The sequence below is a fragment of the Eurosta solidaginis genome, chromosome 1 (genome assembly GCF_040869045.1).
Source record: "Eurosta solidaginis isolate ZX-2024a chromosome 1, ASM4086904v1, whole genome shotgun sequence".
Taxonomy (NCBI): Eukaryota; Metazoa; Arthropoda; class Insecta; order Diptera; family Tephritidae; genus Eurosta; species Eurosta solidaginis.
In genome coordinates this window covers 171,194,864-171,217,324 of record NC_090319.1, presented here as the reverse complement: position 1 = coordinate 171,217,324, position 22,461 = coordinate 171,194,864, and the positions used below count along the sequence as shown (strand labels likewise).

At 35.7% G+C, this 22,461-nt stretch overlaps 2 protein-coding genes across 2 annotated transcripts; both read right to left on the bottom strand.

The window, feature by feature from the left end:
* Positions 1 to 17,846: 17,846 nt before the first annotated feature.
* On the bottom strand, positions 17,847 to 19,847 carry LOC137239760 (uncharacterized). Its single transcript, XM_067765394.1, has 5 exons — positions 19,812 to 19,847; positions 19,536 to 19,723; positions 19,161 to 19,373; positions 18,915 to 19,068; positions 17,847 to 18,839 (listed from the first exon to the last, which is right to left on the bottom strand). Exons 2-5 carry the CDS (start codon positions 19,629 to 19,631, stop codon positions 18,724 to 18,726), a joined length of 579 nt encoding a protein of 192 aa, XP_067621495.1. The 5' UTR covers positions 19,632 to 19,723; positions 19,812 to 19,847; the 3' UTR covers positions 17,847 to 18,723.
* Positions 19,848 to 19,854: 7 nt separating this feature from the next.
* Positions 19,855 to 21,880, bottom strand: LOC137238547 (uncharacterized). Its single transcript, XM_067763678.1, has 2 exons — positions 19,947 to 21,880; positions 19,855 to 19,870 (listed from the first exon to the last, which is right to left on the bottom strand). Exons 1-2 carry the CDS (start codon positions 21,395 to 21,397, stop codon positions 19,855 to 19,857), a joined length of 1,467 nt encoding a protein of 488 aa, XP_067619779.1. The 5' UTR covers positions 21,398 to 21,880.
* Positions 21,881 to 22,461: the final 581 nt, after the last annotated feature.

The following is a 22,461-nucleotide window of genomic DNA, read 5'->3' as shown; positions in this document are numbered from 1 at the left end:
AGTATTATATATTTCATTACAGTCAATATTTACTCTGTACGAAATTTTAAAAATCGGACGTCAAATAACCAAGTTACAACGAAAAAACCTTTGCGGCTGTATTTCGAATGATCAAAAAAAAATTAAAAATGAAAATTTCCGAAACCCTCTCAACATAATCTTTAAATTTAGGGGCGGACATTAGCAACTTTTTTTTGTATGGGGACCAACCCAGTCTACTGTACATGATGCAATTGTTTAAAACAATAAAATCATAAAACAAGACGATATGACGACGGGATATCCCCCGTTCCTCCCCCCTGGAACCGCGCATGGTAACAGCAGCCTTATAGTCTCACCCTGTTTCCCACTTGGTGTAACCCTGTTGTCTATTGCGAATGGATAACAGGTGTTGAAACAAGTTGAAAACGGAGAATTCGGCTCGGCAAAAAGGACCGGCCATTATTATAATTTGGGACGAAGAAAAAACCACGAACTAAGTGCGTGAAAATTAAAACTAAAATATTTAATAACCTATAAAATAAAACTAAGTATAGTGTAAAGAATTTAAAATACCAATTTTCGAAAAATATTACTAGTAGAAATAGGAAGCAATCAGTTTACAAATACCCGACAAATACTTAACTACATAATTCCTTAGAACATTTATTTTAATTTTATGATGAATTTATTAACTATGCCATGATCTATTAGTGTGCCTGAACATAGGTTATATGAAAAGTACGGACACCAAGGAATCGTGGACTTTCGTAAACCTATGAACATTCGAAAACTAAACCAATTCAAAATTCATCGTTCAACGTCAAAACCTCGACTATTAAACCGATTAACGTAAAAATGTCATTAGTAAATAATGGAGATGCCATAACGAAATGCCCAATGAGGCATGTTAACTTATTCAGGTAAAAGTCTAGAATGCCATATTTAGTAACAAATATAGACGTTGTAAATGTAACCATTTTTGATAATAAAAACAAAAAATACAAAACGGTACATAAAAACCGCATAAGGGGAGTACCCAGATAAATAAAATCGGATGTATCCAATTTCATTTTGGGATAGTAAAAAAAAAATCTTTTAATCATTTTATTACACTAAATTTAAGCAAATGTAAATAAAAATATGTCATACTATAGAAACCATACTTAATTTAAGTAAAAGCGAATTTAAATAAAAATATGTCAAGCTGTAAAAACAATACTTAATGTAAGTAAAATAAACAAAAAGAAAATGTACGTATAAGCTAATACACAAAAAAACCCACAAAAATGAAATCTTGAATTACAAAAAAAAAAAAAAAAAAACCACTACAAAAAAAAATACATATATATAAACTACTAATCTTAATATATGTACATATGTAGGCTTCGGGTACAAATAAATGTAATTAACTAAATTAACTAAGCTAATTTACAAAAGAAAAAAACACCAACAAAAATATATATAAACTGCTAATATTCATATACGTAAATACGTAGGTTAAAGTACAAATAAATGTAATTAGTTAAATTAGCCAAGTTAGCCTAGGTATATCTGCCGCAAAAGTTAAAAATTTTTCTCATTTTTTTTTTCCATTCGGGATGAATGTAAAATCCACCCAAAAAAAGTTGAAGCCGACAAAACTGATCAACTTCTCGACTTCAACCTTTTTTTCCCCGGTTTAACAGCAGGCGCGGTTCCAGCAGCACTTCTAGGGGGGGACATTTTTTTTAAATATATATAGTGATAACGTAAAATAGTAGACCAAGCAAAAAATTAAAAATTAGTAAAAATCCGTTTTGTGATAAGAAAGTACTATGTATATTAGTATTATATATTTCATTACAGTCAATATTTACTCTGTACATTAGACTGGGTCGAAAAAAAAGTTGCTAATGTCCGCCCCTAAATTTAAAGATTATGTTGAGAGGGTTTCGCAAATTTTTTTTTATTTTTTATTTTTTTTATCCTTCGAAATACAGCCGAAAAGGGTTTTTCGTTGTAACTCGGTTATTTGACGTCCGATTTTTTAAATTTATATGTCATTATTTTGGCTTCACATTTCCGTTTAATGTCCTTTCAAGCTATGAAGTCGTTTTCACATGATTAGGTCAGCTAACAAAATTATACTTAGGGTAAAAATTACTTTTAGGGTATGCATTGAAAAGTTAATAAAGATATGCCAAATATCATGAATATGGGAAGTCAAAGTAAATAAGTGAGTCAAACCTGTTGTTTCGTATTTACAATAATAACACTATGCGACAAAATGAACTTTTGTTCTGGCTATTGGAGAAAACCCACTTTTTTGTAGAGATTGAGGCTTAAGTAAACAAAGTACTATCTCCGTTTTTCGAACTTAGCCTCCACAAATAGATATGGGCTTACGAAGTTCGAAATTCTACATGTCGAAATTTTATTTTATTTTTTGTTAACGCGTTCAGCAAATTGAAAAAGTATAAATGTGGGCGTGGTCCGTTCTTTCCCTTATTTGAAGGGTTGAATTCTTTTTTTGAGAAATTTAGGGAAAAGAGCGGACCACGCCCAAATTTTTACTTTTTCAATTTGCTGAACGCGTTAACAAAAACATATAATTTCGAAATTCGATAGCCGATATGTATTTTTTGGAGGTTAACTTCGAAAAACGGAGATAGTACTTTGGTTACTTAAGCCTCAATCTCTACAAACAAGTGGGTTTTGTCCAATAGCCAGAAAAAAAGTTCATTTTGTCGCATAGTGTTATTATTATAAATACGAAACAACAGATTTGACTCACTTAAATTTTGTTAGCTGACCTAATCATGTGAAAACGACTTCATAGCTTAAAAGGACATTAAACGGAAATGTGAAGCTTCTTAAGACCATAATAACATATCAATTTTAAAAATCGGACGTCAAATAACCAAGTTACAACGAAAAAACCTTTGCGGCTGTATTTCGAATGATCAAAAAAAATTAAAAATTAAAATTTCCGAAACCCTCTCAACATAATCTTTAAATTTAGGGGCTTACATTAGCAACTTTTTTTTGTATGGGGACCAACCCAGTCTACTGTACATGATGCAATTGTTGAAAACAATAAAATCATAAAACAAGACGATAAGACGACGGGATATCCCCCCTGGAACCGCGCATGGTAACAGCAGCCTTATAATCTCATCCTGTTTCCCACTTGGTGTAACCCTGTTGTCTATTGTGAATGGATAACAGGTGTTGAAACAAGTTGAAAACGGAGAATTCGGCTCGGTAAAAAGGACCGGCCATTATTATAATTTGGGACGAAGAAGAAAAACCACGAACTAAGTGCGTGAAAATTAAAACTAAAATATTTAATAACCTATAAAATAAAACTAAGTATAGTGTAAAGAATTTAAAATACCTATTACACTAAAAACTAAAACTAACTTAAATAAAGCAAGGTAAACTAAATTGAAAGTACGTGTTTGGTGTTTGGAGAGGTGCGTGCGCATAGTAGGGTGTGCGCGCAGAACAATTATTTTTGCAGAAGTTCCTAAATGGAACTTCACATACATCCCGAAGTGCCTGATCCATCAGAGAGCTGATTGTTGTTAGGCATCTGCCGATTATGATTATAAGCAACTGGTTTATAACCAGTGTCCACAGTATTGGTGATAAAACTCCATCCTGCGGCGTTCTTCTGTTTACAGATTTCGTTGCCTGGCACAGATCCCATTGCGATGTGATCATTCTGCAGCTTAACATGGAGCCGATCCAATTTGCTAAAGCTGGATGAACTTCAATCGAGTTGAGACAGTTTCCTTACCATCACTGCAGCTCTAACCATGCTTTCCGTCTTTGCGTAATAAACGCTGAATACGCGAGAGCTGAGTCCAGAAACCTTCCATCCAGATGAAAGCCATGGCTCCTATCAGCGCCACATCAAACGAGCCCTCCTCCAGAGTCAGGAGGAGCTCGAAGCCACTTTATTGTGTTTTAGGTTTATCTGTAAGCAGGAACGTAGCGACGGGGAGTTTGGGGTTGTAAACCTCCCCCTTTGCCTCAGGATCATTTGATTTTTTAGGTCGATACAATTCAAATATTTGATGTTTTTATGTCTAAGTTAACAAATTTCTTTATAACTCTGCTACGTATTTACTTTGTTGGTGACATTATATTTTTAATATGTAAGCATATGTATGTGCGAAGTGAACACATATATTTTAATCATATTCTGTTTTATAATAATTCTGCAATTTATTAAATATACAAATGTACATGTTAACTTTTACTATAATTTCATAAAGAAGTTTCCTTGTAAATTTGCCTAACGATCATCTACATACATATCAGAGAACAGCATAAATCGAACACAACAACGTTCGATTACATTCGGCAACATGATCGTGTTCAATGATCCAACTTGCTTAAACGAACATAATCCACATTGATTTAAAATCAACCAACTTATTGCATGCGTGAATATAACAAATTCAGGCGTTTGTTCGTTTGCCTCAACAGCGATTACATTCATCGCACAGTGTTTCGTGTAGAACAAGCTAGCTGGACAAAATTATTTTATGAGATTTTCCGTTTCATATGCAGTCATTTATTACAACTACGTCATTTTTTTTCAGCCATATGTTCTTTTTTTATTTTTTTTCCAAAATTTTACTTCATATGCATACATTTGCTTATTTCATATACAGTAACTCATGCGAATAAGTGACATATGTAGATCCAAAAAAATTTAAAGGAATTGTACTTAAATTGAATGGACTACAAATCTCAATACTCTAAAAAATTCTGAAAATTCGGAAAAAAATTTTAAATTTTTTATGAAAATTCGTCGAATTTTTCAAACATTTTTTTAATATAATTTGGTTTTTGTTATAAATCGTGACAAATTTTCTTGTGGGAAATTAGTTAAAATAAATTTGCGAAAGCGAAAATTGTAAGAATTGTCCAAAAAGGGGTGTCTACTTATTTATGTGAGTGACTGTACATATGTACATACATATTTCGTATTTATTTGAGTATTTATCCTGGCACTACAATTTTTACAAAATTATTTTATAGTACCAGTCAGGAATGTAAAAGTGAATTACAACAATAATAATAACAATGTAAATAATTAAATTAATTATGTGAAAATTACTTATTACAAAAACTTAAAAGTAAAGTATCATACAAAGTAGAAAAGAAAATAGATTTAAATTAAATAAAACCTGATCCAACAAAATTTATAGGGTAGGTTATCTTTTATAATTATGTTATTATTCGCTATCATCACTTTCATTCGATGAGTCACTTCTGGAATAGTCATGAGCATCAGCAACACTACTGTGAAAGCTTGAAACAACTGGGGTATTTATTGACTCCTCAACATTATCGGGGGACAGTAAATTTAAGACTTCTGAAGTCAGACTTTTAAATTTTTTCTTAGGTATCTCCCTAAAACTGTTAACTAAAGGATCCGATGTTATAAGCAACATATTCATAAGATCTCTATTCGTGGCTTCACGCGTCTGCTTTTGTGTGTTATCATCCCTGAATCATCTCAAATCTTTGTTACGGGCTTCCTGTGCTTCCTCAGAAAGTTGACCAATAGGTAAAATTGCTGATTTTATAATATCAGTACTATGCACTAAGATTTTATGAATAGTAACAGGCATATTAAACCACGGATAGAGATCTATGTATAGTTTTTTAGTCTCGACCGCAAATTTTTCAAATCTTTGGATATTTATATTGTACCGAGATGCTAATGCGCGAAGGAGAGTGTCGAATCTTTTGATGAGCCTTACATCCAATCCCGTAATCTCAGCACTAGCCTCAGAATTTTCGAAAAACCTGCGAGCAGTGTTGCCGTCGTTGGTGTTGCCGAAATCTGGTTTTGGTTTATCTACTATCTATCCAAGTACACTTTTAAATTTATTCTGGGTTTCGTTGGAACGTAGCTTTACACTCTCTTTATCTGCCTCATTCCTAAGCTGCCTTTTTTTTACTTCGAGGCGATAAATTATGTGAAGCAGGCATTCAAAATATCTTATCCATGCATGGAGAGTAGACAAACCAAAACCAAGATTATCTCGGTTAGGCGTAAAGTCCCGTAACTCATTATTCATATTTTTTGAAGTGGCACCACAAATATAACACTTTTGTGCGGAAGAAGTTTCAGTCAAAGCATTGCAAACTTTTCCGTCAATCATTGTTAGAAGCATATTGTGATTTACGGAAACTTCGTATTCTTCGAGCATGTACTTTGTTGGCAACAACGCATTTATCTCCTCTAAAACTTTGTTCGTTTCAAAAGCAATAAAATCTTTTATTTCTTTAGAAAAAATAAATTTAATTGGACGACAATACATGGTAGAAGAAGGTCGAGGGTTCTGCCAACAATGTTACCTTTTTCATCCTGTAATTGAAGAGGAACGAAAGAAAATATAAACAAAAACTCATCAGTGTCAGAACTGCATGTAAACTTTTGCTTATATGTGCTATGGCCAGAGCTTCCATAGCAACCCCACTTGCTGATTAAAGTATACGTCAAGTTTGTAGGTAATAAACTAACAATAACTTCTTGATTTGCTAAAACTAAACGCTCAACAATTTTATCTAATACGGACTGGACTTTAATTTCCGCACGTGTTTCACCCACATCAATTTCATTTGGATAGCAATTTGCCCTAACTTTTCTTAGACTATAAAATGATGGATAAACCTTATGGCCTGCCTTGATGCGCCACTTCCGAGTCGTTTTGTACCCATGAGTCGTCGACTTGCTATCTACGTAGTATGCTAAAGCTTCTACATTGCTCAAGCGACTTGCATCTGTCTCACATGTCATATTTTGCCGGATATTCGAGTGGTTTCCTGTGATTTTTTTATAATGTTAGCAGCATTTCTGTTGCCGACATACGCGTTGATACTTCTGCCACATAAAGTAACTCACCAGGCCTTCTAGATTGCAAGAGGTCATCCACTCGACGCCGTTTGGTTTTTTCACTGCAGCCAACAAAGCCCTTCTTTCGTCTTCCGGGGCCGGGGTTACCTGAAGAAGTGGTTGGTTGGTCTGATGGCAACTTTGAATCCACCGTTATTGTAAATGTGAAGTCTGGACCCGAAAGCCACACCGAGTTTTTATTCAAAAATCGCCCCTTATGTCTTCCAGAAGTGTTACACTTTTGATCCAGCTTCGACGAATATGCCGATATTTGTAAGCTTAAACTTTTTATCGAATACTCGGCTGATTCGTTCTTAAGTACAACAAAACTCAATAATTCTTTATATCTGGCTTCCTTCGAATGTTGAACCCAAATGTCAAAAAACTCCGTTCTTGGTACGGTTATAACTAAACTGTTTTGTGTTGTTGATTTTCCGGTGAATAGTTGATGATTGTCGTGCTGCCATCTTAAGTGTCGTTGATCGTTCTGATTTGTTATCAGTTGTGCAATATTTATATTACATTCAGAATATATATGAGCAAAAATGTCAAAGAAATAGCAAAAATCCCGTTATTTTGTTTGTTTTCTTTCATTTCTCATTACACTTTTCTTGGAATAAGAACTTTGTTTTTGTCCAGCTAGCTTGTTCTACACGAAACACTGTGCATCGGAATGAAAAGGCAAATATTTTTAACATTTAAATAATGTTAAATTTACAGCATTTTTTTGAAGTACACATCTCCTATTTTGAAATATGATGCAAATTTGACATTATTTTCCATGTGGAAACACATTATTATAATGTAATATCTACATTTTTTTCATGTCAAAAACACATTTCAAAAATTAAAATTCAAATTATTTGATAAATGAAAAAATAATGTGTTTTTTCAAATTTTAAACTGTAAAAAATATATTAGTGTTTTTTCCGTGTAGATATGACTTTTTTAAATTAAATTTTTTTCTATTCGATCAGTTTCTTTCTTTTGAATTTTATATACGTATACGTTAGATCTCATGCATGGGCTCAAAAAGCATGAATACTACTTATTCCTGAAGGAGGTACTTCGGTTTTTTTTTTATCAATTTATCTATGATTAATATTACAGGAATGCGATTCTGAGGCTTTTCCTACTGTTCACATGTTGAAAATCTTGTGTACGCTTCCAGTAACAATGGCAACGAACGAGAGATCTTTTTCAACTCTTAGGCTGATTAAAAACTATTTGAGAAACACGAGGAGTGAAAATAGATTGAATGGCTGTGCATCACTAAGCATCCACCGTGATCGAATTGGTACCGTTGATGAAGTTTTAGATGAAATGGCAAAGAAAAGCCGACACATGCGCTTAAGTTTTTAATGTAACCTTTTTCATATCATATTCTAAATACACATACTTTAATGTTAAAGCTAAAGACAACATTCTTTTTGATTTATTTAACTGAAAAAAAAAAAAATCTTTTGAGGTACATGGCTTTCCAGTACGACCCGCTTTGCAGGTTTTGAGGTTTGGTTCCTGTCGTTCCGGCTAATTCGCCTCCTGGTTCATGGACTGGGGCGTTTACCATTCCCCTTCTACCTTTTAAAAGTGGGCTTGTCAGGTTTAGCCGATCGCTGCCTCCTGGCTCTAGGAGCTTCTTCCTCTTCGATGCGGTTGCAAAATTGAGGGTTGTTCGCAGCAAAGCTCTCTTCTGTGAATTGTCTTCGACATTCTTCCACTGTGTCACGGGCCCATGCCAAGCGATCGCTCTCATCGTTGGTTGGGTGAACCACACGGTGAGGACAGATTTGGAAGAACTGGAGGTGGAGGAATTTTGGGATCAGCATCCATAGTCGGAGCTGGAAGGGAAACATCTCATAATGCTTAAACTTCTCGGACAAAGCGGAAATCTCTCTGCCTATTTCAGAGAACCCATCTCGGGCCTGTTTGAATGCCTCGAAAAAGTCTATTTCGGTAGGCCTACATTTCAAACAAGCCCAACGCACTCTCTTATCGTTATCATTAAGTGCGTCAACCACTCGTGCTGACAAACCGGCGCACTTCATATGGGCAAGCTCATCGCAAAGCCAGCATGCCACGAAGGGATGCGAGTCACTTTTTACTAAGCCATTTGGATATAGACACGACATTTTTAATAAACTTTAAAGAGGGTGAAGAATAAATATATATATAAATGCTACAGAAAACCGAGAATTTATAAAATAGGAAAAGTATGAATATTAATTGAACGATAGCACAACAGGTTATACAGAAAAAATACAACAGTTTGAAAGTAGTTGTTAGAAAGGGATACGCTGTATGCGCAGTTTGAGATGTACTGTAATAATACTGAACAGACCACGCAAACAGCTGTGACACTGAGGAAACAATGTGCACGCAAAAAATAAAAACAAAATACACTATTAAAAACTGCAGCCTATCAACAGACACAACACAAAAATACTCGGCAATTCAACTGCAAGTAAGTATGTACATATGTGTATATGCAAATTGATTGAAATTTAAATTTTTGATATTACAAATTTAAGTAAAAGCAAATTAAATTTAATTTAATTTTTTAATTCAGCATACACAATTATTTGACTTCCACAACTATGTGAACAATAAAACTATATTTAGGAATATTAAACACTATATTTATTGAAAAACAAGAGCACCGATAAAAAAACAACAACACAGCTTGGCGTTTGCGTTTGTATCTTCCGAACACAAGCCGTAGGGGAACGAATACAGCAAGAGCGGCTTAAATGGAAGCAGCGTTTTAATTCGCGACATCGTGCACCGAAGCCATATAACGAAGGTGATTTAGTATTAATCACTCATGTACGTCTCATAAATAAATAAATAAATAAAAAATGACCGTTATTTGGAGGAAGATTTAACAGACCTACAGAGGAGTCGCAAAAAATATTCCGTGGTGGGTTCCAATGACAATATGAAACCTTGGTGCACCTTAGGTGCCGAAGATTGCGACGAGACAAACACAATTATCAACGATTCTGAAGAAAATATATATATCGCTTCCCAAGGCAGTCGGTTCTGTGTACCGGAGCGACTCGGGATTTTTCCCGACCAAGGACTATCATTTCAGTGTTACCGTATTTAATTTGCTGTGTCCCTCCCACAAATTGTCATCCTCCCAGCAGCTCCTTGCAGCGAGAGTGCGCCATACTCTCCTGCTCCGGGAAGGTATCGGACCCAATTCGGGTCCGTCTCCTAACACCGGTCTTGAGAAATGGTTTTGCTGCGCTTGCAGGAAAATAATCTTTTTAGGATGGTCATACTCTTATTAGTGTGTCACGTGCAAGGGATGGTTGCATCGGACAGGTTGTTCTGGGCTAGATCACAAAAATCAGACGTCCTCGTAACTTTTATAAATCTTTTATGGCTCCTTGCTGTTCACGCCCAAGGGCGACACCAGCTCATACGGCGGCTCCCACTCATAACTACGATCTCCGTAGTAGAGTGGGTAGCAATGCCGGCAGCAATCGTGTAGGTCAGGGAAACAGACTCTTGCTCCCTACCACCTTTTGTACCGTTTGCCAGCATAGAACATATATGTTTGCGACATCCGCCCAATGTAGCTTCTGCCTTGGACGGTGCCACTTTCCTAGATGTTCTAGTCTTCGCGACGGAAATCCCCCGACGGGCTTCATTGCGCTATGTTGCCAGGCCGTATACCCAAATACACCGGGTACCGCAATGTTTACCCAGGGACGTACAGTCCCAGGCCCACAACAGCAATTGCGTCCTAGCCTTTCAGAACCCAGCTGTACTTCAGAATTCTGCAGTTAATTTCATGAAGCGGCACAACATCCGCTTTGCTGCCATTCCAGAGACTAAACTCACAGCAAGATCTGCTCTGCAGGCCTGTTCTGGGAATAATGTCCACAAAAAAGATCGCGAGAGCGGAAATGGAGGCGAACTCACCTTTATCATACACCACTCAGTGCAATATCATATATTTGATCCCGACATCGGCCGCAGGGACAATGTCCTAGGCACGGCTTATCTGTGCGGTCAGGCGATGTAAACCTAGAAATCATCAACATCTACATCCCTCCTGCCACCTCCTGCCCAGTGGATACCGCCTTAATATTAGCGCCTTACTCACTGGCGATAATCGCATTATCTTAGGCGATTTGAATGCCCATCACGCATTCAAACTTGCAGGCGGACAGCAGGGGTGAGATGTTGACGGATCAAAGAGAAGAAACGACGTTCTGCACAGTAAACGGAGACGCCCCCACTCGTATGGTAGGAAGCTGTCACAGTTCGCCAGATATGTCAATCGTGAGCGCAGGACTCGTAAACTGCGTCAACTGGCAGCCGATGGTAACATTGGAATCCGACCACTTGCTACTACTTATTTCGCTCGAGCGTACCGCCGCCTACATCGTCACCGAAAAACGCACTTTCATAAACTTTAGAAAATGAAAGCGGGATAAATACAAATCCTTTACAGACGGCCGCTTTGCTGCCCTCGCTATTCTGACTGATGCTCGCCAAGGGGATCGTGCTTTCCGCAAGGTCATTGAATCCTCCTCGGCCTCATTTTCCGGCGGAGGCGGCAAACTTAGCGAGAGAACGTGCCCTTATAAGATAGTTCCATCCCGGTGACCCCCAAATAAGGGATATAAACCAACGCATCAGATTGCTTGTGGATGAACACAAGCAGGCGAAATAGGAGGAGCATCTAAGTAGTTGTAAACTCTTCGCCGGTGTGGGTAAATTTTGGTCCACCGTAAAGTCCCTATCGAATCCCTCCAAGCACAACGACAAAATTTCCATCGTCTTTGGCGATAAAATGCTGTCGGATGCGAAAAAATGCGCAAGCGCTTTTTGCCGACAATATATAATGCATTCTACGGTTGAAAAATTTATACAGAGAGCCAACAGATACGTACATAAACATAAATACAGCGCGTCCGCAATTACCATCACCGTCAAAGAGGTTGAGGATGCCATTGGTCAAGCTAAACCATCTAAAGCAGTGGGCCCAGATGGCATAGCCATGCCGATGCTTAAAAGCCTAGGAAAAGAGGGTTTCAAATATTTAGCACATGTCTTCATGGAAAATGGAAAATGGCCAAGGAGAATTAAACAAGGGGTGCCACAGGGTGGTGTCCTATCCCCACTTTTGTTTAACTTCTACATATCAAAACTACCTTCGCCACAAGAAGGAGTTACTATCATTTCGTACGCCGATGACTGCACAATAAGGGCCACAGGTCCAGGCATACAGATCGATGAGCTTTGCAACAAAAAAAACTGCTACCTCCCTGATCTCTAGTTTTTCACCTTGCGAAATCTGACGTTATCACCGACTAAATCATCGGCGACCTTATTTACAATATGGACGTCCGAAATGTCGACCATTTTGAACATCCACGCCAATGCCACTACGCTACGGACTGTCTTACACCCCAAAATCTTGGGTGTGACGTTTGATCAGGATCTACATTTTGGTGAGCATGCAGTCGAAATTGTACCAAAAACACATAGCCGTAATAAAATCCTCAAATCTCTTGCTGGCAGTACTTGGGGAAAAGATAAAGAAACGCTCATTACCACTTACAAAGCAATCCCCGATATGGTCGCCAAGCCTAGAGACCACTCACTGGAAGAAGCTACAGGCCTGCCAAAATACTGCCCTCAGAACCGCCACGGGTTGCCTTCTTATATCCCCAGAACACCATCTACATAATGAGGCGAGAATACTCCCCATCAGGGAGAGAAATGAAATGCTAACCAAACAGTTCCTGTTGCATACCCAGAAACCTGGTCATCCCAACAGACGTCTGATTGATGAGCCAACACCGCCCAGGGGCTTAAGGAGTCATCTCCGTAAGCATTATGAGGAAATACGGCACCTGAGAGCACAGCCGTATGAAGCCCAAAAACACAAGCAGGTCCTCAGTGAATTCTACAAACAGGCGTCGGACCTCTATGTCAGGAATTGCCCGGTGAATCCTGTACTGAAAGAACAATATCCTAAACTTGCAGAAGAGGAACGCGCACTCCCTAGCTCAACTTCGATTTGGATACTGTAACAGGTTAAACTCTTACCGATTCAGAATCAACCCCGACATACAAAATGTATGCCCTCCTTGCAATGTGCCCCCACATGACACCAACCATCTCTTCAATTGTAATGTGGAACTAACGTCCCTAACACCCCTCTTATTATGGTCCACCCCTGTTGAAAAAGTAATTTTCCTTGGACTCCCGTTAGAGGATATTGATGACAATTTGTGATCGGCCACACCTATTGGATGGGGCGAAGCACTGCTACAACAACATCAACAACAAGATATAAATATATAAAGTTCCAATAATGCAAACTCGTCCAGGGGAGACAATTCATCAGGAACGGCCGATCTGTAAAGTTGCTTGGCAACCCTTTAGCGCATGACATAAGTACGATCGAATAACAAGGCAAGAGGGAGTAGAAAAGTATCAGTGAAAGCGAACGGTCGACAATTCTGAACATTTAACAATTATTAATTTCTTCTATTAAACATAGATCTTTAATTTATTTAATGATTTGGGAAAAATTTAAACAACATGACATCGGGATGGACAAGGCGACAGCTGTTTCGATTATACCTTATACTGTGGGTACATGCACGCGCTTTATTCAGCATCACATAAATAATGTTTTCCCTTATTTTTAGAATTTTTCCACTTTTGCTTTCTTTTAAATTTTCATGCATAGCACCCTGTAGTTTCCAACACTATTTTAAGCTTAACATCCTGTTCTAACATATGATTTTCGATACGAAAATTACCGATAACCTATGTGTTAGTAATTAACATATGGGTCTTGAGCTTACATTCGGCCCTAAAATCTTTCTTTTACTGAAGAACCATCGTGCCGAGAAGATCAGCGTTAATGTGTGTGGAAGTGAAGTTAGCTTAGAAAGTCTAAATATTTACTCGAAAGTAAAAGTAATATCTCGAGTGTTAATTACGCTAACTCACCTGCACTTAATCATTAAGTTCTAGCGATTCGGGATCGCTAAAGCCCGACATAGAAAGACAAAAAAAAAAAAAATGAATTCAACCCAAAAGTTATCATAACCTGAAAAAGAAGTCACATGTAAAATTATAAAGAAAATTAAGCTGCTTTCACATATGTACATTCTTCTATCTGTATATATGTAGATATACATACTTACCTCGGCTTAACCAAAAAGAAAAAAAATTAATTTTTAACTGAGTACTTACCTTTAGATACATTTTAGCCCCCTGTTAATATGGATTTACACTTACCTTTGTCATAGCTACCTAAAAGATTAAAATTTTGAATATTTGTAATTAGCATGGATTAATAGTTTTGTCTCGTACATACACATCTACATAGATGAAAATGTGATAAGTGTCCAAAGCTGACCTAGTTCCACAAAATATTATCAGTTAACATTTTTGTGCCCCTTTCTTCCATATTTTCTCAATCTCAACCAAATTAACACCAAGTCAAATGCTAATCTTTGCAAAGTTTGGGGAGCCTCTTAATTTCATTTCATAATCTATTAGTTTTTCTTTGTTTTTACCAAAGAGCTTAGCTCTTTGCTTGGTCTTATTTACGCCCACGTCGATGGCGACCAATTTATAATCCCAATCGAACCCAATGCGGGTCCGTCTCCTGACGCTTGCCGGAAAAAAATCGTTTTAGGACGGTCATACTCTTGTCAGTCTGTCACGTGCAAGGGATCGTTGCATCGGACAGGCAGGTTGTTCTGGGCTAGATCCCAAAAATCAGACGTCTTCGCAAGTTTTATAAAAGTTTTGTGGCTCCTTGCTGTTCACGCCCAAGGGTTCCCGTAGTCTACGCCTTAGCGCCTTAGAGTTTTGTTCATTTATATATAAGGCAGTTGATGATAGAAAAAGTTGTGCAAGTCTTTTTGTGGACATCACAAAGGCATTTGATATGGTGGACCACAATATTCTAATCAAGAAGCTAAAAGCTGGTTTTCGAGGTAACATCTTGGTTTGAATCCTACCTTACAAATAGAGTTCAAAAAGTAAGAGTTGGTAATAATCAAGTAAACCGAGCCTTATAACACTAGGATTACCCCAGGGCTCGTTTCTTGGTCCAGTTTTGTTTTTAATCTACATTAACTCTATATTTTCGTTACCATTTATTGGTAAAGTTACAGCCTTTGCTGATGACCTTGCCATCGCATATGGGTCTAATAACTCTTTTAACCCTTTTGCTGATATAAATTATGATGTTTATTTGTTAAAATATTGGTTTGCAAGCCATAAACTCGTGGCAAGCAACAAAACTAAGCTAATGTATTTTAGTCTTTGCGGTAAAGAAATACCAAGATCCGAAATAATCTTTCATGCGTCAGATTGCATGCGTCACAGGTTGTGCTCAACAAATTGTACTCAGCTGAACTCTTCTGTAATTTTTTACCAGATAGCAAGATGCGACAAGAAATGTTTCGGGATCGAAATTGTTCCTAATTTCAAATATCTGGGTATTATAATAGACCAAAATCTAAGTTGATCATCGCATATCTCTGCTGTCAAGCAATATATGCTATCAGACGTACGTTCTTTCTATACTTTAAGAAAAGTATGCCCTAATAGATTACTGACATTGGTGTATCATGGATTAATCCCCTCAAAATTGCATTACGGGGTCAGTTGTAGGCACCACCCCAGCCTACAGCACTAAGATTAGTCGCTGTTAGTCCTTCAGAAGTGTCTTATTCGAAGAATTTGCAACACTGGTCGTCTAACGCACTCTATGGATCATTTCAGAAAACTTAATATCCTTCCCTTACGTCACTTATATTATTTGAAAGTTTTAAAAATTTTCTTTAATAGAGGCGGGTATACACAAAGAAGTCCTATGTACATCCGCTACGGTCTAAGAAGCAAATCGTCTTCTCACATAACCGTGCCTAGCTTTCGGACGACTCCTTTTCGTAACTTCTACACCACATTATCATGTAAATTATTTAATAAACTACCTGCAGAGTTACAAACGATTAGAAAGCAAACTGTGTTCCTGAGGGAAGTGAAGCAGTGGCTTCTTGGTTTCAATCGTGAGGATATTGAAATTCTGTTGCGACCTATAATGTAATTTCTCGCTGTCTTTAAAATATAGTAATAACTAATTATATGAAAGTATTTACTTTGCACCTCCAGTTTTTTTATATTCAATAGTTATATTAAGCTCACTTAAAGATATTTCCCTTTTCTTTGGTTTTGTTCTTTTTTATATACATATTGTCACGAATATTAGAATCACTAAGTGATACTCACATCACATCGCTAGGGTGATTCTAAGCAGTATGTGCGTAAATAAATAAATCATTAGGGGGACTCATGAAAGCATATAAACTTATAAGGTGTAAAATTATATCAATTTACACACGCGGTTATATGAACGCACCTAGTAATACTCTTGATAAACTTGATTGTTTATCAGCTGTATTATTGCCAAACAAAATTTTTTTGATTGTTATACCAATTAAAAAATGCCAAGATTAAGTGAAAAATCAAAACTAAAACGCCTTTATTTGCTGATGTTGGAGATTTCTGATGAAAATGCCTGCTGTAATGTCTGCAAGGTTGCATTCCTTTGAGTTTACCGCGTTTACACAATGAAATGCGCGCGTAAATTTATACAAATTGTGTAAATGATTTTTCATAAAAAATTTAACAGCTCGTTTACGCACTAGATAAATTTATACGTTTACACACTTTATAAGGCATTTATACGGTTACATGAATCCCTCTATTATGTACACATTACGACAAGAAATATTTACATACACGCAGCGGGGAATACACATAAACACATTAATCGTCGTTTACCCACATGCATACAAGGCAGCGAAGAGATAACTCACACACAGATGTAGATAGTTAGTCAACAGTCAAAGTATTACTCACATATATACACGCATACGCCTATGTGTGAGTCTATAACCCTGCTAACCATGAGTGGATAAAAATTCGGGTAATCGTATACTGACGCTATCCAAAAAATTGGATAATAAGTTGGATAATTTTGTTCGGCGAGGCGCCGATATTATCCATGGTGAAATGGGATATTTCGTGTACGTGTGATCTTCCATCTCTGTCGCACTCATTCAGAACCATCATATCAAAAGTGAATAGCTGAACTGCTCTCACAATGTAATTTTAAAAAGGTTGCATACTTTTAGGCGCTCCAGAGTTGCCAGCCCAATGATAAATTAATCCATAATGCGAATTGAAAATACCTAAAAAATTGCAAAAACCCCACAAAATAACCAAAACCCCCCAAAAAATGTCCAAAATTTTTCATTCTGTGTTTTTATTGAGAAATTACGATTTTCAACTTAAAAATACAGCAAATTCATTTTAAGTAAGTATGAATAATTTAGATAAATGCATATTTTGCATATTTACATTAAAAAATATTTACAAAAATTCGTTTCAGTTCATTCATTATGTTAAAATACATTTATGTATTAATACATTTCATTTTTCTATTGACTAGTGTTACGTTTTGCTTTTCATTTAAAATCCAAATAAATATTTTTCTTATTTAAAATATAGTTCAACTTAAAAATACAACAAATTCATTTTAAGTATGAATAATTTAGATATATGCATATTTTAGATATTTACATTAAAAAATATTTACAAAAATTCGTTTTACTTCATTCATTATGTTAAAATACATTTATCTATTAATACATTTCATTTTTCTATTGACTAGTGTTACGTTTTGCTTTTCATTTAAAATCCAAATAAATATTTTTCTTATTTAAAATATAGTTCAACTTAAAAATACAACAAATTCATTTTAAGTATGAATAATTTAGATATATGCATATTTAAGATATTTACATTAAAAAATATTTACAAAAATTCGTTTTACTTCATTCATTATGTTAAAATACATTTATCTATTAATACATTTCATTTTTCTATTGACTAGTGTTACGTTTTGCTTTTCATTTAAAATTCAAATAAATATGTTTCTTATTTAAAATATAGATTAGATATCATTCTTTCAATTAAATTTAATAATATAAAATTTAATAAAATAAAAAAAAATAAAAACTAAATACTTTTACTTTCAAAATTTAGTTTTAATAATTTAAGAACAGTTGCAAGTTTTTAAAAAATAAATATATAAAACTATAAACATAGTTAAGCTCGAAAAAAACTTATGAAATTTGTTCAAATATATTATCCACTGACTTTGTATTGGGTATTTATAAGTAAGAAAAGTGTTTAACATAGGAAAGGAGTTCTGATGAGAATTCAAATAGAACGCTTTGTCGCATGCTTCGCTTGGACTTGGCATAAGTTGATCATAATTCAATATTCAACGAACTTTGTACAGCAAAATTTATATCGAAGAAAGCGAGGGATGCTACAAAACGTTCTATGTAAATCGGTATTGGGAATTGGAGGTTATTAACAAAAGAACAATATTATCATAAATGGTGGACTTGACTATTTATTATATTATAAATAATTTAACGTAATATTCGGAATCGGAAGTTTGAAAAAAAAAAAAACAAAACAAAGTATAAAAAGAAAAAGTGGATTTCACAACTTATTGTTAGTTAACTATACTAATCTTAAAGTAAATAATATAAAGTAAAGAAATATTAGGAAGTTATTTACACAGTTAAAGAATAAAAAATATTTTTGTCTAATAACAGCAACTATCGCCACTTTTATTCATTTGTCGTCAGTTCAGCAGGTGATTTCATTTAATACTTTGTATATTTTACTCTCATTTACGCCATAGTGAATGCGATAGTCGCTGTTATTACACAAAAAATTGCTATGCATTAAAAATTAAATAGTAGTCAGCAATTTAACCCCAGATTTTTTTTTCGTCTGACATGCTTAAATCTATTGCGACTTAAAAGTACATAATGCCTAATAGCTAAAATCTTATCACTATGTATACTTGCGAATGCCCCTATTGATTATTAAAAAAGCAAATATTAATATTTAGCGACAAAAAATTACTAATTTCAAATATGTTGATACCTACCCAGAACCATATCTACGACCTTTAGACTTGTAAAGGATTTCTTCCCTAATCCGCCGTAGCAGTTATACTCCCACGCCAACTCGTCAGTAAAGAGTGACTGCATGACACTCTCGATTGAGCCTTTTGTGCCTTTTAGCCGAAAAATGATGGCCGACTATAAAATTATAAGATTATATATATATATATATGTATTCAATTGTAGAGTGCTTTATTTATATATTAGATCTAGTAAAAATAGGGGCATACCATAGCATCAGCGTGAGCCTTATTGGTAAGGCACTCTTCCACCTTCAGCAAAGTTTCTTCTGATGACATAGGGAGCAAACTTTGTAAAAAGGTTTGTTCCTCGCTGCACACGTCTCCGGAGATACGGCCGATGCTTCTTTGCGTTTTGGCGGAAAGCACATTAACCTCACGCAGAACTTGGCCTTGAGTCTGCACCTCTGCACGTTCGGGCATCTAAAATTTAAGTTGAGTTTCATTAAACTAAAATTTGACTTATGGACAAATCAGGATAGCGGTAGACCAAAGCATTAAATCAAACACCAAAGATTTATCAATTGGTTGTGAATTAATGCCAGCACTACCACTCTATGGACTGAATTTATTAAAAAAACCCACCTTGTCGGCAATCACTTTTTCTAAAGCGGCTAGTCGTTTCAACATTTCTTCCTGCCGGGCCTCTATCCTTGAAACTGCAGCCAAAAGGCGTTCCATTTGAGTGACCTCTTCAAAGTCACTCTTTTCAGCCAGTGGTTGGGTGGCAGCACGTTCGTAAAATGTTTGGGAAGTTTTAAAGCGTCGTGATACTAAAAAACAAGAAGCATACAATTATAAAGAATTTAATGAGAATAATCATTATGATAGGCAGAACTAAGAATAAAAAAATTGCATTACCATTTGCCTGACTGGTTCCCGGCTCCTCTTCCTCGACAAAATTTTAATCCATATTTGACCTATGAAAAATTATAAAATAGATTATGTAATAATGGCACTAAAATAAATTTATTACCTACTGGGATTGCAAAATACTCAAAGTCTAGGTCTGCCTTACTTATGCTATAAATGCTCTCATCTATAATCTGACCTACTAAAATACCTAATCCAGATGAGGAAACAATGGGCTCTCTAAAAACGTCTGCAACTTGTGTCAAAATTACAACATTAAAAGTGTTTCCTTCGCTCTGTTGGTTGACTATTTTTAGGGAACCCATTTTACTGCTATAAAAAAAACTATCCCTGTCTTTGGTAGAACTTATAACAAATTTATCCATACTTGAAATTTTGCTGAAATCCGTAAAATTGCGCCTTTCTTCAATTCTCAAAAATAATTGCTGCAGTATATTATTTGGACTATTAATCATTTTCTTAATATATTGCATATAATTTTCGAATTTATATGCTGAAAAGTTATCTAGTGGACCGAACTGTTTAACGCAATCAGTTAAATGTAAAAGCCCGTGAACATTAAAACTAACAAAATCCGCACCGTATAATTCAGCAAACACTCTAACAAATTCTTCTAACATTTCATTCGCGACATTGGATTCTACTCTACAAGACTTCTCACAAGAGAGAAGTCTAATACCGCAATGTAATAGCAAAAAGTGAGAATACAGGTTGTCTGGAATGCAGTCTTTTAAAACGAACAAGCCTGAATACAATAAAAATTGGCGGTATTCTGTTGACTTCCAGTTTTTTACTTGATCCAAATCTCGGCTGCGTCTAGGGAATTCAGAGGGAACGTAACTGTTGAGAAACTTCAATTTTGCATTCATTCTTGTTACGTTCCCTCTTGTTACAAGCTTTTCAAGTAGTTTCTTCATTACTCCTAAGTCCACTAAATGCATAGGTTCTAAAGGGAACTGAGAAACCATGTCAATATTTACGGATTCTAACACATTTTCATTATCCCTAAATTGATCTAAATGATGTTGCATATCTACTCTATTCTTAAAAGAAATATCTGTTCTGGGTTCTGCTACAACTTGAGAAAAGCTCATCCTAGCTCCGAACCTCTGACCTACTTGTTCACATTTAGGGCAGCTTCTTGCCCCCGTGTGCGACTTGACACCAGTTACAAAAGATCGTGCTGGTGAATCGCAAGTGAAAAGCCTTATATCAAATTCTTTTAAAACTTCAGCGGATCCTACCTTTACTCCGTTCTGACGTAAATTATTTACTTCTGCGCAAAATTCCAATAAAAAACTATTTACGTCCGGCGGCTTACTCATTCCTGAGTAGCAAGCCATGAAAAAGGGCCTTGATTTGGGAAACTCTACTACGTGACCTAAAATTGGCCATAATGCCCTATTAGAACTTTTGAAAATTTTCAGTCCGTCTATGCCTACATCTATGGAAATCCGTTCCAAGTCTTGTAAAAAATTAAATTCTTCAAATGCGAAATTGTACTGTATTCCCAAATACAATAGCTCCCCCTCGGGAAAAGGTCTAATATAAACTGCTTCCCTACTTGTTCCCATAACTGTTCGAGCATCTAACGGTAGTCCTTTGAGTCCGGCGCCCTCCAAGGAACGTAGAAGGTCGGTAAGGCTGATTTGAGTTGTTTTTTGCCGGATCGCCCAACCTTTCAACGCTGATCGTATTCTGTCTGTGAGGCTTAATGTCTCCTCCAAACTTTCTACCAACTCATCGTCGTCAAATAAAAACCTCTCACTGTCGCTATCGCTATCGATATATTCTTCGTCAATATTTAAGTCAAAAGTAGTGGGCTCCGCATTGGGAAGTGGCTCATCATCGCTTGCTACTCTGAGAATAAAAGTATCCCTGCTAGTAGATGGTATATCATCACTGCCTACTTTGGAAGATTCGTTAAGGCCTATATGTGCTTCCCTACTAGTTGATGGTATATCATCACTAACTACTCTAGAAGAGTCGTTGAGCCTACGAAACTTGTTTACAGTTTCATCATAAACTGCCTTCTCCTTCCTCAAAAGTTTGTTAAATGTTTTCCTATTCATGTTTGTTTTAATGATAAATAGCTAATGGTTATATAAAAAAGATAAAAATAACTATGATTATAATAATGAAAATAAAACTAGTAATATTATTAATAATAATGATAAGAATAAAATAACAAATATAATAATGGCTAATATAATAATATTTGTAATAAAAATATAAAATGTGGTGTATGTCCTTTATAATTGACCCATAAATGAACTGCAAATAAGAAAATTAAAAGAAAAAATTAGTAAAATTTACAAATAAAACAGAAACAAACACATAATGAAAGCTACAGATGAATTAAAATAAGGTCAGGAAGTCTAAGTTGGGGGAAACTGAACATTTTATACCAAGCCGATTTTAGGCACAAAAAAAAAACTGAAATTGTTCAATAATATACTACTTACGGTCTAATTCTGATAGTAATCGGTAAAATAGCAATGCATAGTTTCGCGATTGAAATAAAATTAAAAATTAAATAAATGCTTCTAAACTACACCGGGTACTCCAATGCTTACCCAAGGCGTCCTGTCCCAGGGCAACAACAGCGTCCTCACCTACCACAACTCAGGCGTAGTCA